The 23152-nt window shown below is 46.7% G+C and overlaps 2 protein-coding genes and 1 non-coding gene across 3 annotated transcripts in view; 2 read left to right on the top strand and 1 right to left on the bottom strand.

Moving 5' to 3' along the window:
- The window catches only part of ZNF532 (zinc finger protein 532), a gene marked incomplete at its 5' end in the record, with an annotated part of 32320 nt that extends 21294 nt beyond the window's left edge, over positions 1 to 11026 (top strand). Inside the window, 3 exons of the mRNA XM_015405832.1 lie at positions 3702 to 3814; positions 6808 to 6955; positions 10532 to 11026. Coding sequence (XP_015261318.1) covers positions 3702 to 3814; positions 6808 to 6955; positions 10532 to 11026 — 756 coding nt within the window. The remainder of the gene's footprint in view (positions 1 to 3701; positions 3815 to 6807; positions 6956 to 10531) is intronic.
- A 3266-nt stretch (positions 11027 to 14292) lies between these two features.
- On the bottom strand, positions 14293 to 14364 carry TRNAD-GUC. Its single transcript has one exon. It is a non-coding gene; the product is annotated as a tRNA-Asp (tRNA).
- An 8455-nt stretch (positions 14365 to 22819) lies between these two features.
- LOC107105805 (nose resistant to fluoxetine protein 6-like) overlaps positions 22820 to 23152 on the top strand; it is a 41915-nt gene continuing 41582 nt past the window's right edge. The window contains exon 1 of the mRNA XM_015405833.1: positions 22820 to 22967. Within this exon, the coding sequence (XP_015261319.1) occupies positions 22820 to 22967 (148 nt within the window). The remainder of the gene's footprint in view (positions 22968 to 23152) is intronic.

Below are 23152 nucleotides of genomic sequence, written 5' to 3' on the forward strand. Positions count from 1 at the left end.
GCACAGATGAAATCCTCAGTGAAATAAGAAAAGATAAACTCACTGCCAAAACTCTGGGGGCGATCCCTTTAGCACCCTCCAATCCAAGGCCCCGCTATAGACCATATTACCCAATATCCAGAGGGAGAGGACTTCATCACTCACTCACACTTACTTCTGGAGGCCTGCATATATGCCTACAGTTCAACCACCTGCTGAGGAAAAAGTTTCCTACCCTCAGAGGCAAGGCCGGACCTCAGTCGCCCAAACCCAACCAACCCACTTGGCAGGGTTTTTAACAATCGCAGCCTGCGTTGGGCACATCACCTGGCAGAGGACATAATACCCAGTCAACTCACCTCGCAAGACATTTCCCAAGAGCCAGTTTGGTGTAGTGGTTAAGAGCACAGACTCTAATCTGGGAGAACCGGGTTTGATTCCCCACTCCTCCACTTGCACCTGGCTGGATGACCTTGGGCAAGCCGTAGTTCTGATAAGAGCTGTTCTTGAAAAAAGAGCAGTTTCTGTTAGAGTTCTCTCAGCCCCACCAACCTCACAGGGTGTCTGTTGTGGGGAGGGGAAGGGAAAGGAGTCTGTAAGCCGCTCTGGGACTCTGAGTGAAGGATGGAATATAAATCCAATCTCCTCCTGCTCCCCTCCTCTTCCTCCTCCTCCTCCTCTTCTTCAAGCATCATGACAAAGGGTTATGCAACAGAATTTGCCTCTCTCCTCCTAACCTGTGCTCCCCTAGCTTCCAACCTTCCCATCCTGTCTCCAGAACTCCTGGCAGAGGCCCATGCACTGAAAGCAATACTAGAAGTGCCTGCAAAAGAGCTGCACTCGGAGTTCCATTCCAGAGACTTTCTGGTCAAAAAGAAAGTGGGGGCGGGGTGATGAGGCCCATACTTGACCTGAGGGGCCTAAACAACTTCATGTTAGTAAAAAAAAGTTTAGAGAGGGATTTTCTTTCAGAGGAACACATGAAACTGCCTTATACTGAATCAGACCCTTGGTCCATCAAAGTCAGCATTGTCTACTCAGACAAGCAGCCGCTCTCCAAGGTCTCAGGCAGAGGTCTCTCACATCACCTAATGGCAGCTCTTTTAACTGGAGATGCCGGGGATTGAACTTGGGACCTTCTGCATGCCAAGCAGACGCTGTGCCTATGAACCACAGCATTCCCCGATGTCCTTCCTCTATTGCAAATCTAGTTTTACAAACCATGTAACACTGGATTTGCTAGATGCATATTTTGAGGTACAGATATGACTGGACCACCAGAAGTGCCTCCACTTTCAATGCAGTTCTTACCATTTCCAGGACAGGATCCTTCCATTTGGGCTAGCTACAGCGCCCAGAGTATTTACCAAAGTGGTATCTGGGTTAGTGCCCTACTCAAGAAGGCTAGGGTGTCAGATATATCCACACCTTGACGACTGATTGATCGTAGTTGACACCAAACCAAAATTACAAGCAGACCTTCACCTTATTTTTTTTTTGCAAATCATTTTTTGCAAATTGCAGATATTCAAAGTATTGAACCTACAGGTCAGTGCAAAGAAATCCAAGTTAGAACCTTCACAGAAGTTCTTCTTCAGAGGTGCGATGATACACTCTAACCCGGCCAAGGCTTTCTCACCCTCAGAAAGAGTCCTGGCACTCAGAATGCACATACTTCGCTTCCAGAGAGTATGCTTTCAGCCAGCCATAATAATACAGAGTCTGCTAGGGTTAATGGCCTCCACCGCATCAGTGGTAGCACATGGCCAGACTACTCATGTATCCTTTGTAATAGTGGTTTGTCAGGATTTTCAATCCCTTCTGCCACCATCAATCAAAAAGGTTAAACATCCCAAGGCGAGTGTTACAGACCCTTCACTGGTGGACTCTAAACCCCAACCTCTTGGTAGAGGTACCCTTCCAATTTCCCCTACTAGAAATTACAGTCACCACAGACACCTCCTTGCTAGGCTGGGGCACCCACATCCGCCCAATATCAGCCAGTGGGACATGGTTAACCCAGGAGATGCTTTATCACATCAATGTGTTGCAACTTGGTGCTTGAGGGAGGGCAACAGTGGGAGGGTTTCTGGAGTTCTGGCCCCGCTGGTGGACCTCCTGATGGCACCCGGTATGTTTGGCCAGTATGTGACACAGAGTGTTGGACTGGATGGGTCACTGGCCTGATCCAACATGGCTCCCCTTACGTTCTTATGTTCTAATTCCAAGCCGTATAAAACGGTCTAGTAGCCCCACACGTTGGGCAGAAATATTCAAATAGGTACAGATTTATATTCCATCCTTCACTCAGAGTCCCAGAGCGGCTTACAGGTACAGACAGATTTTTACGGGGCAACACATCTTCCTTGCCACTTGGCCACACCGATATTGGAGTGAGTCATCAACAGCAGTGCCCCAGTTGAGGCCACACATAAAACAGGCATTGACAACAGGCTACTGGATTTCCTCAAGCCGCACTCTCTTCTCCATACAAAGCAAGTACTGTACCACTGAGCCACAGCCTCTCATGAAAGATGAAAGAGGTCCTTAGAAGGGGAGGCGTGGGTGGGTGGGGGAGATCACAGGGAGCGGCACCGTGGCAGAGGTGGAAGGAGGATACTGTAGCATCCATTCATCTGCAAAAGGTCCCAGGTTTAATCCCAGTAAAAGGATCTCTGGTAGCGAGGTGGAAGGAATCCTGCCTGAAACTCAAAAAACCCACAAAACACTATCAATCACAGTAGAACAGCATGGGCTGTCCAAGGACCAGTACTGGAAGGCAGGTGGCTGTAACTAATGCCATGGCAGAGTAAGCTGGAGCCTTCTCCCACAGCTATGTGGACAGGACTGTCTGTATACAGCCTCAACTCTCTAGTGTATGTATCACTTTGAAACAGTTCTCTGCGATATGGGGAGGGGTTGTGAGTATGTGTGTGTGTGTGCGTGCTCGCGCACGTGCCTGGAAGTCATGGTTGACTTCTGGCGACCCCTAGTGGGGCTTGGACGTTTCAGAGAGGTGGCTTGCTTTTGCCCACCTCTGCGTCCCGGCCCTGGTATCCTTTGGAGGTCTCCCATCCAAGTACTTGCCAGGGTTGGCCCTGCTTAGCTTCCAGGTTCAGGTTAGCCTGATCTCATCAGATCTCGAAAGCTAAGCAGAGTAAGCCCTGACTGGCGTTTGGATGGGAGACTTCCCTGGAAGACCAGGGTCATGGTGTGGCGGCAGGCCATGGCAAACCTCCTCCGCAGTTCTGTTGCCTTGGAAACCCCACCCGGTGTCACCATAAGTCGGCTGTGCCTTGACAGCACTTTCCGCCACCAGAATGGTAGCAGGGTGGTAGGGTTGGTGTAGTGGTTAAGTGCGTGGACTCTAATCTGGGATTCCCCATTCCTCCATTTGCAGCTGCTGGATGACCTTGGCCAAGCCATAGTTCTTTCCGAGCTGTTCTTGAAAGAGCAGTCCTCGAAAGAGCTCTCTCAGCCCCACCTACCTCTCAGGGTGTCTGTTGTGGGGAGGAGAAGGGGGAGGGGTTTGTCAGCCGCTCTGAGACTCTGAGTGAAGGGTGGGGGTATAAATCCAATCTCTTCTTCTTCTTCTTCTTCTTCTCTTCTAGGTGGGGAAATCCGTGGACTTGAAGGTCACTCCCCTCCCTGTGTTACTGTGACTGTTAACATGTTAACTCTGTCTGCTCCATATTAAAAGTGTCTTCTCTTCTCTTTTAAAGCAAATGAAGAAACATCCTTGCCGGCAGTGTGACAAATCTTTCAGTTCCTCCCACAGTCTCTGCCGCCACAATCGTATCAAGCACAAAGGCATTAGGAAAGTATATACCTGCTCGTAAGTCCTGCTTCTATTAATATTATTGTTTATTCGTTATTTCCAATGTTTATACGCTGCCGTTTTGCCCAGCCAGTCACAACCACTCAGGTGGCTAAGAGTTAAACATTATAAACATTATAAAAAATGTATCATAAAAAAAATTAAACCTAAAACATACATATTAAAAACACATAAGGGAGCGGTGGCGCAGGCAGTTCAACGCCTGCATTAACAACACTAGCGAACAGTCACTATGGCTGTTCGAGACCCACCGCGGCCGGGGTGAGCTCCCGGCCCAAGTCCCAGCTCTCGCTCACCCAGCGGCTCGAAAGAATAACCGCAAGTAGACAAATGGGTACCTGCCCTAGGTTGGCAGGGGGCACCCTCCCTCTTGATGGTGTGTGCCAGGAGTGTCAGAAGCAGTGATACGGCGGCAGAGCAGAGGCGACCCATGGATGCGGCGGCGACGGAGACTGGATGGAGGCAAAGCTACGGCAGCGGGATGGCGGCACGACGGCGTGACGATGCAGTGCGGCGGAGCCTAAGGGACAAAGACCGGAACTGCAATCGGGAGCTGCCGCGTGTCGGAGGAGTCCATCAGGAGCCTGCCGGGAGATGTCGTCGACCTGTCCTAAGGCGCCAGGAAGAAACAATGGAAGCCCGCCCGTGGAATACAACAGGACTGCGCCGCTCGGGTGTCGATAGGTAGCCCCTCCCCCAGTCGAATTGTGGCCCTAGGATAGGAACTAATTAGGCACTTAGGCCATATACCTGTAAACCGCCCAGAGACCCTTGGGTAAAGGGCGGTATACAAATAGAAGTTATAAATAAATAAATAAATAAATAAGACATAGGGCATGAAGAATGGACGCCTTGAGGGAATGCCAGATGAAGCAGAAAAGTCTTCACCCACTGGCAGAAGAGAGCCACAGAAGGGGACAGATCATGAATATCCCTGGGGAGAGAGTTAAATCGTTTTGGTGCCACCCCTAAGGAGGTCCTCCTTCAGGTTGCTGTCCGCCTAATCTCAAAGGTGGGATTGCCTAAAGCAGGCCCTTGGAAGATAGCACGAGTGGTTAGGTAGGTTTGTGTGGAAGTAGGTGATCCCTCAGGTATGCTAGTCCCCAGGGCTTTTTTGTAGAAAAAGCCCAGCAGGAACTCATTAGCATAATAGGCCACACCCAACAGCAGAAACCCATTAGCATTTTAGGCCACACCCCATGCCTTCCCTTGCTTGGGCACCCCGCGGCTGCAGGGAGCCCAAGCAAGCCAGGCCTTGGACAGGCCGGGAAAGGCACAGGGAGGCATTTAAATGCCTCCCCAATCCTTCCAGGGGCCCCCCCGGCCCACCCGCCTCGGAGTCGAGGGGAGGGGGGTCGCTCTCCAGGCCTTCCCTCTGTAGCCACGCAAGCAAAGGTTTTAGCTGTAGTGGGCGCGGCCAACTCTGAAGCCCACCGGAACTCCGTTCCTGTGCGTTCCTGCCCAGAAATAGCCCTGCTAGTCCCAAACCAGATTGGGATTTTAAAGCACCTTGAATTGCACTCCGAAACAAATTGGTATCCAGTGTACAACTGTAGTAATATGATCCCTATGACTCACTATACTCAGCATCCAGGCTGCATTCTGCACCAATTGAATTTTCTGAGTACTTTTCAAGGGCGGTCCCAAATAGAGCATATAGCAGTAATCTAATCTAGATATTGAAGTTGTTCAGTTTTTAAAATTTATGGGGGGAGAGAGAGAAAGGGTGACTGCAGCCAGTTTACTCCAGTTTCTTCTTCTTCATCATCATCAATAATATTTAGCATTTGTATGGCACTTTCAAACTCATTATCAAAGTAATCCTTCCTCCAAGGGGTTCCAGCTGGAATGAATAATCCCATTCATTAATCCCAATTATTTGAAGGCACCGCCAGAGCATCTGACTCTGTATAGGAAGGGGACTTCAAACTTTGCACCTGCCAGGAACCCTTTCCAGGTTAATCCATCTGTTGCAGCAGTTTTGCATTTCTGCTTTGGAGATTTGCATGCCGCAGAGGATTATGGTAGACAGTTTAGGTGGCATTATTGTTGTTCACGTGGCAACCCTCAAGCTAATTGGACCGGTTTGGAGCGGAAAGCACTCCCTGGAGTGTGCCTAGCTCTTCCCTGTGGCTGCTTATTTCAGGATATTTGATCCAGATGTTCCAGCTGTGTTATGCAGCTTGTCCCCTGTGACTGATCTTCTCATTGTAGGACCTCTGGCTGGCTTTTGCAGAGCTGTCAGAACATGCTTTGAACCCACTGCTCGAGGGTTCCTCCAGCCCGTGTGCTTAGAGGTCTCCTTTGGTGAATGGTTCAGCAAGCGAAATAGTTCCTGCCTTCCAGATGATGCTTTAGGAAGTGGCAATCCAAAAGGGTTCCCTCCCCTCGTGTAAAGAAAAAAAAAACACAAATAAGGGGAGTTAGCCTGGGCTAGAGATTCAGGGGGAGAGGTGAAAGTAATGGATAGATTATAGGATTTCTCCAAGCCAGAAAGTTTGCTTGAACATTAGCAGTGAATTTGAGAATAACCCCTAGCTCTCACTTTCCAAAAAGAGGTTCTCTTCTCTGCCTGCTACCCTGGCCCGTAGCTACGGTGGGGCAGAGCCCCCTTCCATAAAGGCTCCCCCCGCTTCTTCCCAAAAGCATTTAAAGGGATCCTTTCAGTGTTTTTGAGAAGAAGCAGATGGCGGTGCGCGCCCCTCTCCCTCCCTCCTGCAAGATTTAAAGGGCCCTCCAGCTGATCCGTGGGCCACAGCTCTGACTGAACTTATGACTGACCCAAGGTCACACCAGCAGCTGCATGTGGAAGAGTGGGGAATCAAACCCGGTTCTCCCAGATTATTCCACACTCTCAACCACTCCACCAAACTGGCTCTCTATTTAGTTTATGTATGCAGTGCTTTTATCTGTTGCTCTTCTTGATCTCGTGCAATTCAGGTGGCACAAAGGACCTGTACCTACTTACGTTTCTTGTGCGTTTTTTACAGGCACTGCCCAGATTCAAGGCGTACTTTCACCAAGCGACTGATGCTAGAAAAACACATTCAGCTGATGCACGGCATTAAGGAGCCCGATGTGAAAGAGATGACGGAATCAACCAACAGAGGACAAAGTGAAGTCAAGGAAGATACCAAGGTGAGAGGGAAGAGACGCAAGTAATCTCATTTCTCTCATGGATGTTTCCGTTACGGGAATCTTGTCCCCTTAATAACAAATCAGAGTTGGCAAGAGTAAGATGGCTCGCGAACCTGGAGAAACCCTCTTTGCAGTCCCATTTTGTGGCCCGTTCAGAAGACTCCACAATCTACATGTTGGGATGGTACCATTTTTGTTAACGTACGTTTGATACCTGACTAGATGGCTTAGGCTAGCCTGATTTCATCAGATCTTGGAAGCTAAGCAGGGTTGGAACTGGTTAGTGCTTGGATGGGAGGCCTCCATGACGGTAGTTGGAAACGCCGTAAAACAGCAGAGACTCTGTTTCAGTATGTACAGAGTATTTACACTTTATTTACACTGGACACTGGAACATATATATATACAGTCCTTCTGAATCAAACTCACTGTTCAAACTGACAAGGTGCTACGCAGACAAACGATCCCACAAAAGAGATGTGTAGCACTGTACAAGGTCACAATATATATGTACACTGACCAATCAGGACATAGCAATTGACGTTTAGCTGACTCATGGTGACTGCTCCAGAATCGGATGCAATCTGGCTGTCACCTGACTCCTGGCTGTCACTTTAGATCAGATAGATCTAACTCAGCTGTTCATGACTGACTGACAGCTTGCCGGTAATATCTCAAATACTGTCACTCCAAGGATGTCCAGGGTCCACCTTTGAACATCTCTTGCCTTGAAAACCCCATGAGGGGGTCATTGTGAGTCGGCTGTGAGTGACAGGATGGCACTTTCCACCACTGTATTGGTGTTTTTTTCCAGCCAGATCTACAGGTCAGGTCTAACCAAGACATGCATGCTTAAGGAGGTGGATTGATATGCACACAACTCCCAGAATGAGTTGGCCCTGGTGCGAGCGGACGAAGCCCTATGGGGAAAGCCTGAGGGACTTGGAAATGTTTAGTGCGGAGAAGAGGAGGTTGAGGGGGAGGGACATGATTGCTCTCCTTAAGTATCTGAAGGGCCGTCCCTTGGAGGAGGGCAGGGAGCTGTTCCTGTGGGCAGCAGAGGACAGGACTCGCAATCATTGGTTTAAATCAAGGGTGGGAAGGTACCGGCTAGATATTACGAAAAACTTATTTACAGTAAATGTTGTGCAACAGGGGAATTGGCTGCCTCGAGAGGTGGTGAGCTCCCCCTCAGTGGCAGTCTTTAAGCAGCGGCTGGACAAACACTTCTCCGGGATGCTCTAGGCTGAACCTGCATTGAGCAGGGGGTTGGACTAGAATCAGGCATGTCCAACTTCGAACAGGTAGTGATCTGTTTTCTCCGGCCAAAAGTGCTGGTGATCTACCACCATAATAAAATTTCAAATTAGTTTCAAATTAGATTTAACCCCACTAAAGTTGGGTTCCACCGCGGGGGGGGGGGCATTTATAATGCACCTTCTGTCATTTACTGGTAAGCAACATGAGCAAAAACAAAAGAGAGAGATGAAGATCCAGAAAGAACTGCGAACATTTTTTATTTTTTATTGAGTTATAACTTTCTTGAAAAACCCAAACACCTGTCCGGCAAACCAGGAGACCAAGTGGGGATGGTGATCAATGTTCCCTCTAAGCTGTGGAGTCTTGTAAGCAAAAATTCTACTTTGTGAGCTACTGGCATTAAAGTTGTGAGCAAGCTGTTTGGCTACTGCATACATTAGTTTGCTCTGGAGCCATCCTTCCTGAGCTAAGACAAAAATGTGTGAGCCGGGGACTAAAAAACTGTGAGCTAGCTCACACTAACTCAGCTTAGAGGGAACACTGCTGGTGATCTACCTCTGACCTCTCTGATCTACCTGTTGGACATACCTGGACTAGATGGCCTGTATGGCCCCTTCCAACTCTGTGATCCTATGATTCTATGACAGCGCTCAGTCTAAAACACCCCCCTCCCAAATATCCTACCTTGTATGATACAGCCATATGCAGAGTCCATCCTGGAACTTTCTATTCTGTGACTAGCAGTGGCTCTTCTTCTTCTTTTCTTTTAATAACAAACAGAACCACAAAATACAGAATACAAACATAAACAGGTTTCCATCCCACAATCGTTCAGCTTATTTGGAGTTTCTTCTCCTATTTCTTTGCACCTAACAATATTACATGGATTAATCTTATTATTTTAATATAATCAAGATTTAATACAGTTCTCAATCCAATTGAGAATCTTGACCAAACCTCTTTAAAAAGCTCTTCTAAGGGTCTTTCCCAGCCCTGATCCCTAACTATAGATTGAACCTAGGCCCTTAGGCATTCAAGGCATATACTCTAGCACTTTGCACTCTACACAGGCGTTCTCTCTGAGTTCCCCCCAACCAAGTCCACTCCCGTGTATCTCCCGCATATCTATGCTTTTCCCTTTGGAGAGACCTTTTTTTGTTATTGAGTTGGAAGATAGGGCATTGCACGTTTGTACTGGGTGTACGGACTGCATTGGTTCAGAACCAAGGATCAGTGTTGAATCACCATAGTAACTGAAGGTTGCGGCTGCGGTGCTGGAGGTGGATTAGGACTTATTGGGTTGAGCTGTATGTCTCTACAAAGACATGTGCAAAATAATGTGACAAGTGGTTTGGGAGAACAGGGTGGGCCGTGTCTGCTGCATAATTTTTACGTTTCCTCAAATGGACAACAAATATATGCTTGCTGATGGGGGGGGGGAGCCTGCCTGGTACTGCAGTTGCCAGTCAGAAATGTTTGTAGGAATGTTACAGATCGTTACCTGTGCTCTTAAGAGCCGGTTTCACTGGAGCAGATTTCTGCCTAGACTCAGTACCCAAGTAGTTTGTCCTGTGCCTATTAGGAAGGTAAAAAAAAGTATTGCTAGATCAGAGCAGAGGCCTTTTGAAGGCCATTTAGCTTCCAACATTGGCTATCCAGATGCCCATGGAAACTCACAAGGAAGGTATTAACATGGAGGCTATCCACTATGGACTGTCCCCAGCATTCTGGGTAGCAGTGTGTGTGAACAAGATCTTGGGGTACGGGTGGACCGTAAGTTAAATATGAGCAGCCAGTGTGATGCAGCGACAAAAAAAGGCTAATGCAATCTTAGGGTGTATCACTGTAAGTTCGTTGCTACTTGACAGCATTCAATTATTATTAGAACTCTCTGTCCCAGGAGGTAGCGATAGCCAAGCGCTTGCATCTTCTCAAAAGGAGATCTAGCCGTGATGCTAAATAGAACCTCCATGTCTGGAGGAAATATATCCCTGAAAGGGAAAGGTTTTGGCTTCTACACTCCTTCTGTGGGCCTCCCAAGTCATCCCGGTAGCCTCTGTAGGAATCAGAATGGCTGGCAAGAGAGACCACTGGTGTGAACTACCAGAGCACTCCTTATGTTGTGTGAAAATTGCTTTCATTTTGTCTGTTCTGAACTCTAGTGATGGTCCGTTTGCTTGATCTGTTGTATAAACGGGCCCTAGCTCAAGCAGCGGTTTTCTGCTTCTTTCAAAGTATAGACGCAATGACTATTACCCAGCATAACGGCACAGTTATAATTGGGTTTTTATAAAATGGCTGTCTTATCGACTTCAGGTTCCCAGTCCGAAGCGTAAATTGGAGGAGCCCGTGCTGGAATTCAGGCCCCCTAGAGGAGCGATCACTCAGCCACTGAAGAAGTTGAAGATCAACGTTTTCAAAGTCCACAAGTGTGCAGTGTGCGGCTTCACGACAGAGAACCTCCTCCAGTTCCACGAACATATCCCCCAGCATAAATCTGATGGCTCTTCCTACCAGTGCCGGGAGTGCGGTCTCTGCTACACCTCCCACGTCTCCCTTTCCAGGCACCTCTTCATTGTGCATAAGCTGAAGGAGCCACAGCCCGTCTCCAAACAGAACGGGTCCGGGGAAGACAACCAACAGGAGAACAAGCCCAGCCGCGAGGAGGAGGCATCCGACAACGCCGTGTCTGACCGGAAGTGCAAAGTGTGCTCAAAGACCTTTGAAATGGAAGCTGCCTTAAACACTCACATGCGGACCCATGGGATGGCCTTCATTAAATCAAAACGAATGAGTTCGGCCGAAAAATGACCTGCCCTCTTCTCCATCTCACACGTATATTTCGAAAGCAAAAAACAACAACACAAAACCTTCCCTACTTCAGAAGATAAATGATTTTTTTTTGGTACAGAAAGTTCACCCTACAGTAATAGTGTTAACGGTTCTGTCCAAACTGTTGCAATATAGTCTATATATAATCTTCCTCACTTCTTCGCTATAGATCATAGATATATGTAGAGAGATAGATATATATAGACAGTGTTGTGTATATGTCTGTATATATACATACAGACTTACACACAAATAAAGTCTACCCTCCTCCCAAAAATACGGCATTAAATAAAGCAGTATTTGAGTTGAACAGAGTATGTATATATTTAAACAGATGATTTTTATACTCTTTGTTATGTGTTTGTATTGGTATTTAGTAGGAAAACCCTGTTTTTTTTTTTGTTTTGTCTTTTTAAATAATTTGTTTAAAGCAGAGTTCTTAATATTGGGGCAATACCTAGGGTTCCATTCAACAGCTTTGCATGTGGTCCCTTTCTGATGTTACTTAAGCAGTGTGGGAGACAGACCTGTATTTCTCTTCCCTAAAGGGCTCTGATGATGTCATTTCCAAGATCACATGACAGATACCCTTATCACATGATTCCTTACTAGGCCAGCACTTCCCCTGCGGGGTGATGGTGGTGGTACTGTTGGTAGCAGCCCCATGTAATTTGAGAGCTTCTGGATTTACCAAGGATGTAGGAAGGACGTATGCAACAGCAGCTCCCACACCTCTTAAGTTAAAGTCAGAACAGGCCCAAAGAGGTCTTTTCGGAAGACGGTTGTGCCTGATGAAACCGAATCAGAGGAAAGAAAAGCAAGTTGGGTTTCATTTTCCATTTGTTTTTGTTCTGAATCATCAACAGGACTAGAGCCCCAAATAATGTAGCGCATTTGTAGATTTTTTTCCCCCCATGACCAAAAGGAGAGTGTTTGGAATCATGTGACTTTAATCTCCTTCATAAGACTTTTTAGGTGCTTTTTTCTTTTTGTAAATCATGTATAACATCAGAGAGTCTCCCCACCTATAGAGAACACATTAGACACGAGGCTTCCAGCTGTTCTTTTGCAAAAAAGGCCCGTCGAAATGAATAGGCATCATGGGGAAGTGCTATGGAAGACGGAGCGTGAGGACATTCGGATGGATTCACGCACATCTGATGTGTCCAGCATACTTGGAGAGACTTTCTGACATGATCCAGGAAGATTATCAGAGTGCAGGTCTCTGCACATAAGGATACTTACATAGGATCTAATCCATTTGGAGGTTGTCTTGCCCTAAAGCCCCCACTGAAATTCATAGGAACCACACAGAAACCTCCTGCTAATCATTTCAGTAGACTTTGCACAGGAAAACATGCCGGTGGGTCGTCCTACTCATGTGTCTTAACCATCCCGCTTCTTAGCCTCCTCTGTTGCACTTTTTTAATACGGCTGGTGGGACTCCACATGAGCCTCGTTTAAAAAACCCCCAGTAAAACCAGTATTTAAGTTAGCGTTTCCCTGCAAAATAGGATGCAGAATTAAGCTTAGCTGCTCGAGACCGATCAAAATGTGTACAGTTCTGTGAATAACGTTTACAGTTATGGAGGGTTATGGGGTGGGAGGGGAAGGTAGCACATCATGTAATTTCTTCAAATGCTTATATTGGAACCGTTTATAAGGCATTATCCGTTTTAACTTGATCGGAAGGATTGTAAGTCTTGATGCGTGGCTTGCGTTGGAGGGGATGGGGGTCACTCGTTTATGCTAAAGCCAGCTGTTCCGATAGGTAATAGGGTTAGTAAACTGACAAATAGACTTTGCTTTGGTTGCTTGTTCTAAATATTTTGTGCATTCCCCATCAGGCACCTTAACGGACAGTGTTAGGCCAAATGTATTTCACCCATTAGGGCTGCACAAAACTGAAAGGTTTAGACTGATGAGTCTTCTGCAGTTTCATGAGTGCATGACAAAAACATAGAGGGTTGGATCTAGCTGGCTTTTCCCCCCACTCCGTCTCACCTGTTTCCCCTCCTTATGACATCCCCCACCCCACATGGTTTGGTCCATGCAGGGTCCGTGATCCCCAGCATGGCTCTTTTTTTGAGTGGTCCAGTGAGACCCCCTCCTCCATTTTTCACCAGTGAGAAAACTGACTGAATCCAGCCTCTGGGCAAAATGGCTGATTGTGAAAATCTCATATTTTTAAGACTTTGAGAGCCAGGTTGGTGTAGTGGTTAGGAGCGCAGACTCTAATTTGGGAGAACCAGGTGTCATTCCTCACTCCTGCACATGCAGCTGCTGGTGTGACCTTGGGCCAGTCTCAAGTTCTTTCAGAGCTCTTTCTCTCAAGAGCAGTTCTGAAAGAGCTCTCTCAGGCCCACCTACCTCACAGGGTGTCTGTTGTGGGGAGGGGAAGGGAAAGGAGATTGGAAGCTGCTCTGAGACTCCTTTGGGTAGTGAAGGGCGGGGGTATAAATCCAATCTCTTCTTCTCTTCTACAAAGAATAACTGGTAGAATTCAGGGTTTAGCTACACATTGGATTGGATCCTACCAGCCCTTCCACTCCAACTCACTGAGTTCCCGTCCTCACTGCAGCCCCTCCCCCTCCATCTTTGCATTGCATCTGTCTCTGCATGTCCCCGGTTGACCTTTCTGTCAAAAAAGGCTCTTCCTCCATTTTTTGCCAATGGGGAAAGCTAGTAGGATCCAACTCATACAATTTTCCTACATGTGCTTGTGAGTTCCTTCTTGGGAACTCTGTGTCCAGGCGTGTGGACCTGATTCAGACCTAGACTGTAGTGTGCGAGAAGGGACTTTGGCCCGCTACCCCCATTCCATTTCCCTGACCCACAGTGGCTGCATGGGGTAGTATCTTTCATTGGGGTAGTACCTGATGTTGGGGGCTCCATGTTTACTAATGGGATACACCAAGATTTCCCCAATGGGGCACATGGCACTCCACCAGGGACATTTTGGGTTGGGAAACAGCATAGGGAGAGCGGGCTGAAGCCCTTTCTTCACGGGCACTGTGGTCCCAATCTATATCAGGCCCCACACACCTACTAATTGAGTTCCCAGTGAGAAACTTAAAAATGCACATCTGACTGATGGTGCTCATGGCACGCAAACAGACAAAAAGCAGCCTTATGCTAATACAGACCATTGGTCCATCAGTGTCAGTATTGTATTGTCTCTACTCAGACAGGTGGTGGCTGTCTGGGGTCTCAGGTAGGGGTCTTTCATACTTGCCCTTTTTAACTGGAGATGCCAGGGATTGAACCTGGGACCTTCTGCATGACAAGCAGATGCTCTACCACTGAACCACAGCCCTTTTTGGCGGGACCCAACCAGAGGGCAACTTATCATGCAGTTAGAGCCTCAGTCACCAGTCTGAGCAAGTTTTCTAGTAGTTAGGGATGATATTTCCGTGCAATGCATATTCCTTGTCCTCCCCCATGACTAGCAGGAGCGGAATAAACCATGCAAAATCAGCAAGTCTATGCACGTCATTGATACAGGCTGCAGAACTCCATTTGGAGTCTGCACAAATGAGATGAATACTGGATGGATCTTTTGTATCTTTTGTAACAAAGCAAAGGCAAACCTGCCCCTGTGAAGGGGTGGTGACATCAGCCAACAATTGACTTCCCTTGCTTTGGTGCCATGTTTTAATTGCATGTAAGGCCTAGGTGATCTCTCCTAGACTGTGAAAATCCTGGTTGACAGAGCAGTCAGTTTTAGGCAGTTTTTGGTGGGTCCTTGCCAGCTCTCCAGTTTGTGATGTAACAGTGGTCTGTCTTCAAGACTGGCTTTTGTCTTGTTTGCACATCTCAGAATACTTTCGTTTTGGGTGGGTAGCTGTATTGGTCTGCAGTAGATGAGCAAGATTTGAGTCCAGTATGTTCCCTCTAAGCTGTGGAGTCCCGTGAGCAAAAATTCCACTTAGTGAGTTACTGGCATTAAAGTTCTGAGCAAGTGATTTAGCTACTGCATCAATTAGTTTGCTCTGGAGCCATCCTTCCTGAGCTAAGACAAAAATGTGTGAGCTGGAGGCTAAAAAACTGTGAGCTAGCTCACACTAACTCAGCTTAGAGGGTACACTGGTAGCGACCAATAACTTCACGCGAAGTGACTGATACCATACGTAATCTTAAGAACAACAAGACGCCAGGCCAAGATGGATTCCCAGGTGAATTCTATAAAAAATATTATGATCTACTTGTAGACCCCTTAAAAGATATTTATAATTTCGTTTTAAATCAGGGAGTGATAACAGACACGTGGAATTATGCTGAGATTATCGTTTACCTAAGAAAGAGTGAATGATATAAGCCGCTCTGAGACTCCAAGTGAAGGGCGGGATATAAATCCAATCTCTTTTTCTTCTTCTTCTTCAGTGGGGTAGGAGGAAAGATGGCTGCTGTAGGATCACAGAGCCTTCTAAGAGTGTGCATTAAAGGAGGTGGTGGCCACTTGGTCGAGTCGTAGACTTCGCATGGGGATCAGCAGCCTAAGGACTGTAAAGCACTTTGAATACAACAAGTATTTTGTTAATTAATCATTCTTCCATGGTACTCTGACAATGCAAGGAAGATTCAGTTCAGGGTGACACTCCCATTGTGTGTATTTTCACATTTTTGGGATAAAACTTGTATCCTTACACAAACAAGGTAAGGTAGGTCTGTATTGCTATTCCCGTCTTGTACATGTGGTGGGGCGAGGGAGGAAGCACTGATGCTGGCAGTCAGTGGGTTGCTGAAGGCTGTATAATGAGTTAATGGGTGTGTTGAGATGAGATTTGAACTTGGCGTTTCCTGGCTTAAACCCTTCCCCAGTAAGCTATGCTAGCTCTTGCCCATATAGCGTTGAACCCAAAGTCATGTGTAACGATGTTAGCTTAGTCCTTTCCAAAAGCATACCCCGAACCATGTGTCTTACATAGTTCCTAGTGCCCAGAATTCTATTATAAAATATGGTACCAAGTGCAGCATTTGGGCTCCTCTTGAGAACATTTTAAGTGTGTAGACCTTACGAAGTGTAGGAGCAGTAAGAGAGTTGACAATCATTGACCGCAGTTGTCCACCTTAAAGCTGCATTCACCATACATCGATCCATACGACATGATGTCTTTTAAATCTTTATGGGAGGATGTTGTTCAGATCCTGGACAACATGCTGTCCATCAGAGATACCTATACACTGTGGATTGGAAAAACTATTGCAGCTGATAGGAGTTTTACATAATCTATACTATATCATGAAAAACTTCTGGTAGTGGATATAATCCAGAGGTTTGCCGTCACCAGTGGTGAAATTGAGATGCTGGGTACAGAAGTAACTACCATCGTCTTATGTGATGGCAAACATTCGTGAAACTGTGACCGATTTCCCACAAGCACTGCGCCACGCTCGCTCTTCCCTTTTGCCCCGATGGTACGTGTCAATTTCACACAAGCTGCTGCGCAGCCGCATTTTTGCAGCTTTGCGTGATTTTCCCCACGTCTACTCAATCCTGTTTTTTGAGGATTGAGTAGACGCGGGGAAAATCGCGGAAGCTCTGGGGCAAAATGTGGCTGTGCAGCAGCTTGTGTGAAATTGACATGTACCATTGGGGCAAAAGGGAAGAGCGAGTGTGGAGCAGCGCTTGTGGGAAATCGGCCTGGAACTCCTCATTCCGTGCAAACACCTGTCCCTGACTCATGAGCGTGGAGTTTCATTTACTTGGTAGTGTTGCCGCCATGTACACCAAAACCACTTGGATGCAATGAATGTTTTCAGAAGACGGCCTGACTGGGCATGTGGGAAGAGGTAAAAGAGTAGCTCATAGCTTTTGTACCCCCGTGGCTTTTGACCCCTACTCTCATGGCGGAAATGTGTTAATTAGCATCACTTGATTTACATTTTATGAGTTTTGACTATGGATTTCCTTGGTGCAAAGTCTGGTGCTTTTTTTTGAACACTTCAGAGTGTACCTATTTCCTCTAGTGAATGTTTTTCAGGAAGTACAGGAAAAAAATACAATGTACCGTTTACTGCCTCCTTGACATTGAGCTCTCTCTGAGTTACGTTTCGTTTCTCGTTTTTGTTTGCTTTTATACCACGTTATGTATTCCCTGAAGCCAATTTTGTACTTTTTTAAAATTAAAAAAAAGCAAAATGTTGTTTGTATGTATGTATATAGACATAGAAAGAGAGAGATCTGCATGAATATACAATAGGTAAGCGTTTCGTTCTGAAAGGGGGAGTCTCGCCGCTTTCGGTGTTAAATCCATTGTTCATAACGACTGTACTAAACGCATTTCATATGTAAATAAATGTTGGGGGATTTTTTCCCCCCCTAAAGAATTGTGAGATTCTGTTATTTATTGATGAAAACGGTTCATCAGCTTTGGATGTGCGGGAACAGAGGAACTTCTGATCCTTCTAAACGTTCTTCTAGATACGCCCGTCAGAGAAGAGTTATGATCACTCCTGGACCTTCCTTGCTCTTCATTCACTGATGACTGAATGCTCGTTTTTCCTGCCCCTGCCTTTCTCTTTTTACTCATCAAGTGTTGGGTGGTTACAGAGAACTTCTGGATTTAAAAAAAACAACTTTAGCAGAGTATACTCGGAATCCCGTTACCCTTTTTGTCAGTGATGTGTGCTAGCTTATCACTGCCTTTTTTTTAAAAAAAAAATTGTGTACCTCTTGAAACCCTCACGCTTGTTGATGTGCACTTTTTGACTTGTATATCAAATGGGTTGTCACTATGCGGTGATAGTGTGGTTCTTCTTTTCTCATTTTTTTTGTACAGAGTGAATGATATAATAAAGGCTACCTTTTTATTACAGGACTTGTCCCTAGTAGTTATTTTTGTGTACCTAGATAACGGGTTAGATCCCACCAGCTTTTCTGCTAACACAAGAGTGAAAAGGGGTGATCTTGCCCAATTTTCCTCCTTGATGCCACTGTGTCCCATGATTCCTCGCATAGCCTTGGGGATCAAAAGGAGACTATTGTCCTCTTTGCATCAAAGGAAGTACTGATTGGATCCAACCCATTGCCTTCCGGTTAACTGTGGCCTACATGGTGAAAAAGGGTGTGGAATGGTAAGGTAATGGTATGATACAGCCAGATCTCGGAAGCTAATTGAGTTCGGTACTTGGATGGGGGACCACCAAGGAAGTATCTGCAGAGGAAGGCAATGGCAAACCACCGCTGCTTCTCACTTGCCTTGAAAGCCCCTAGCTGGGTTTGCCATGTCAGTTGTGCCTTGGTGGCATGTACGTACACACGGAACCTTAAGCCAACATCATCAGATCCAGTTTGGTGTAGTGGTTAAGTGCGCGGACTCTAATCTGGGAGAACCGGGTTTGATTCCCCACTCCTCCACTTGCATCTGGCTGGATGGCCTTGGGCAAGCCGTAGTTCTGTCAGAGCTGTTCTCTCAAGGTGTATCTGTCAGAGCTGTTCTCTCAAGGTGTATCTGTCAGAGCTGTTCTCTCAAGGTATATCAAAGAAACGGAAAAGTGGGCAGTCAGAACCATAGATAAGGAGGTGTGAACATAAACCATGGAGCTTGTATCCTTGATTAGGAGGTGGGAACTGGGTGGGACGTGCTTTGTTGCTTGTTTACGCTAGACCTCCAGCACTTCTACTTCCAGAGAGCCAGTTTGGTGCAGTGGTTAGAGTGTGGACTGTAATCTGGAAGAACCAGGTTTGATTCCCCACTCCGCCACATGCAGCTGCTGGTGTGACCTTGGGTCAGTCATAAGTTCTTTCAGATCTGTTGTCTCAAGAGCCGTTCTCAAAAGAGCTCTCTGAGCCCCACCTACCTCACAGGGTGTCTGTTGTGGGGAGGGGGAGGGAAAGGAGATTGTAAACCACGCTGAGACTCCGAGTGAAGGGTAGGATATAAATCCAGTCTCCTCCGCCTCCTCCTCCTTCCTTACTACTCAACTCCTTCATTTCTTTATCTGCTCATTTTCTGTGTCAGGGAGGCCACATCAAGGGATAAGTCTTAGAACACACCTGTTCAGAGGATTCCTCCCTTCCGAATCTGTTTTCTTGCAATATGCAAGGAACGAGGGAGCTCAGGAAAAGAAGAAACAAAGTAGAGGTGATAGAGAGGAAGTCTTTAAAGAGGTACGCAGGAGATGGACTGAGTCAGCAAAATGTTTGGAAGATGTAGTTGTTTAATCCTTTGGGGGTCATTGTATCTGCAGGCTGGTGATCTGTCTTAGTTTCCCTTTTCTGAACATCTAGTTTCATGTGTTAGGTGTCCTGTCAAGGAAAAAGAGAAATTCAGTTTTCTAAGTTCCTCGGTAGCCTGGAAAAACAGATCTCTGCAGAGCACACATTTCCAAGCAGAATACTCAAGTGATACTGTGAGTTGGACAACATGAAGACACCACTAATCAGGCATCTGGTACAGTGCTAGGATGTGTCAATGTTCACAAAACAGGCCTATGAAAATCAAACTTTATTGTCAGTACTCACCTGTCACATTGAGCACCTCATTATCTCAATTCCTTGCAGTTCAAAGTGACCATTGTTTTTAACTGCAGGCTGTGGAAGGTCAGTAGTTCAGCAGTTCAAGACCCGGGTGCCGCAAGACGGGGTGAGCTCCTGTCTCTAGTTCCAGCTCCTGCCAACCTAGCAGTTTGAAAGCAAGAAATTGCAAGTAGATAAATAGGTACCACTTCGGTGGGAAGGTAACAGCGTTCCGTGCACCTTGGTGTTTAGTCATGCCGGCCACATGACCACGGAAACGTCTTCGGACAGCGCTGGCTCTTCGGCTTTGAAACGGAGATGAGCACCGCAACCCTAGAGGCGGATTCGACTGGCTTTCGAGCAAGGGAACCTTTACCTTTTTAACTATGCTTAAGGGGCCATGGTGGCCCAGAGGTTAAGACGCTGAGCTGCAGCCTGGAAGGTCGGTAGCTCGGCAGTTCGAGACCCGAGTGCCGCGTGACGGAGTGAGCTCCCATCTCTGGCCCCAGCTCCTGCCAACCTAGCAGTTCGAAAGCAAGAAATTTCAAGCAGATAAATAGGTACCGCTTCGGTGGGAAGGTAACAGCGTTCCGCGCGCCTTGGTGTTTAGTCATGCCGGCCACATGACCACGGAAAGAGTCTTTGGACAGCGCTGGGTCTTCGGCTTGGAAACGGAGATGAGCCCAACTCCCTAGAGACAGATTCGACTGGCATTCGAGCAAGGGAAACCATTACCTTTTTAAACTATGTTTAACATAGCAGTTCTAACATGAGAATATTATTAGTGAGCTGCTGAAATTGCAATGGGACAGTCGGAGGAGCTGGATTGACCCTTAGAAATCGTTTTCTTAAGCTCAAAAATGAAATCTCTAAAAAGCTATTCTAACACTTTGGAAATGCAGTGTAAGAACGTAGAGTAACATAGTCCTAAAGTGCTATTCTAGGAAGCCATTGTAGCACCTAGGAAATGGTTTGTGCTCATTTGATACCCTTCAAATATGCCATACTAGTGATAACTCTGTCCCCTCTTCCTGTCACATGACTCTGATGTCTTGCGACATCCTGTCTTGTGCTTGCAGCTCGGTGGATCCCATGGTCAGTAGGTTTCTGCTTTGCAAAGGCTGAAGACCCTGGTGTACTAGTGATTAGACTGTTGTCTTAGAATATCCAAGTTCAACTCCCCATCCTGCTATGAAGCTCACTGGGTGATCTTAGGCTGAAAGTAACTGGCCCATCTGTCACATTTTTCTTCTGCCCTTTCTCCAGAAAGCTCAGAACAGTCTTCATGGTTCTCCCCTTCATTTTTTTCTTCATGGCAACCGTGTCAGGTTAAGCGAATGCCCCAAGTTTACCGAGGGATTTTCAAGGCAGAATCACTGTTTGATCTCATAGTCTGTCCACTAACTACTACCTTATACTGACTAACCTACCTCGTAGAGTTGTTGTGAAAGTAAGAGAGAGGAGAATGATGTACACTGAATGAAGAGCAGAACTTGAGGGGCAACAGTGAGGAGGGGGCTTCTGGAGTTCTGGCCCCGCTGGTGGACCTCCTGAGGGCACCTGGGGTTTGGCCACTGTGTGACAGTGGGGAATTTCAGACAGCCGATATCTTCCATTTCAGGAACTGTTCACTAACGGTTTCTGTACTGACATTTCAGACAGAACCGTTTTAGTAACGGTTCCCTAACGGAATATATTGACCCTTACAGACATAAACACTCCTGTCCCGTTAGGGAAGCATTCCTGAGCAGTTTTACCTGCAAATTGCTTCCATGCGGTCTTCAATTTTCTGTACCGTTCCCGAAGTGCTACGGGGTGCTGTGTAAAATGCCCCCATAGCGCTTCCTCCGATGACGAGGTTTTCCCGCCCTTTTTTGCCTGCTCGGGCGATCTCCATCTTTTTTTAAACGTTCTTTTAAGAGCGCTATAGCGCTATAACACAACACCAAAACAGCACAATAGCGACCCCATTGGAATGCCTGGACCACTGAGATACATGAGATTACCACATCTGGGGAGGACAGGGATTTCAATGGAGTACAATGCCATGGAGTCCTCCTTCCACAGCATTCGCTATATGCCTGGGAACTGATATCTGTAGGCAAGAGATAAGATGTAACTCTGCAATGCTCCCTCTAAGCTGTGGAGTCCTGTGAGCAAAAATTCCACTTTGTGAGCTACTGGCATTAGAATTGTGAGCAAGTTATTTGGCTACTGCATAAATTAGTTTGCTCTGGAGCCATTGTTCCCGAGCTAAGACAAAAACGTGTGAGCTGGAGGCTAAAAAACTGAGCCAGCTCACACTAACTCAGCTTAGAGGGAACACTGGCTGAAAGTACAGGGGATCCCCAGGTCCCCCCTGGAGGCATGGCATCCCAAAATACTGGCCATCAAAAGGAGGATGCTGTTTGCAAGCCGGGAAGGAGCTAGTGTTTAAAAAAAAAATGCTCTCAAATGGTGCATTCCTGAGCTTCCACTTCCTGTTTTCAAATCCCCCAATCTCATGTATCTCAATGGAGTCCAGGTATTCCAATGGGGTCGCTCTTATGCTGTTTTGGTGTTGTGTTATAGCGCTATAGCGCTCTTAAAAGAACTTTTAAAAAAAGACGACGATCGCCCACGTGGTCAAAAAAGGGCGGGAAAAGAGAGCTGCACAGTCTGAAATGCCAAACCGTTTCAGAGATGGCTCCTTACCGGTAGGGGGGAGGTTGTGTGAAATGTCCGCCCCTGTACCAGTTTACTCCAAGACAGTACAATAATGGCTTTAAAAGGGTCATATGAAATTCCCCAGTGTGTTGGACTGGATGGGCCACTGGCCTGATCCAACATGGCTTCTCTTATGTTCATATGACAGATATGTGATAGTTAAGATGCTGGCAGCAAAGAACTGAATTTGTCACTACACTGTTCCCTAATGTGGGCAAACAGGGACCCTCCATCTCCGGTTCGGCGCCATCTGTGACAACCGTAACAACTCTTGAAATGTGTGCCTGTAATTACGAAGCCGTGACGAGAGTACCACCAAAAGGCAAAGGAGTCTTGTCTTGATCTGTGTAACGAATTGTGGCAGGTGCGGAAAAGGGCAGAAAGGAAATGCGCAAGCTGTCCGATTCAAGAAAACGTCGGGGCCTAAATACCTTTTCACGCTCGGCACAATTTCCATCACGCAGCAGTTGTAGATTAAGCCCTCTTCCAATTAAGGCGAGAGGACGGAGTCGCCTGCTTACCTAAAGCAAGTCGCCCCTGCGGTCCTTAAATATACCATCCAGCCTAAAGAAAGAAACCTGGAGATAAACAAGAGAGGTGATGAAATGGAGGCACCCATGCTCAAGCTCTTGCTGCTGGCGCTGCTTCCTTATGTCTCCTCTGCAGGAAACCTCTCTCGAGGATGTCGGGAAGATGTCGCCGCTTTTCTGTCTGACCTGAATGCACCAAACCCCAAAGCTTATGCTGTGAGGAGTAAGTAGCATTTTTAAAAGCACATCCGCGTAAACTGTGTTGGGCTATGACCTCTGCCGCCTTATGCTTCAAGACCAGAGTGAGGCAGTCTGAGGTGGAGGAAACTGGAGGTCGATTGTAAAGGGCAAAAATGGTCAGTTGTTTTATTTATTGTTATGTAATTGCAACCAATGGGGTTGCGGTGG

This window comes from Gekko japonicus, unplaced genomic scaffold (assembly GCF_001447785.1).
Source record: "Gekko japonicus isolate JY-2015 unplaced genomic scaffold, Gekko_japonicus_V1.1 scaffold201, whole genome shotgun sequence".
Taxonomy (NCBI): Eukaryota; Metazoa; Chordata; class Lepidosauria; order Squamata; family Gekkonidae; genus Gekko; species Gekko japonicus.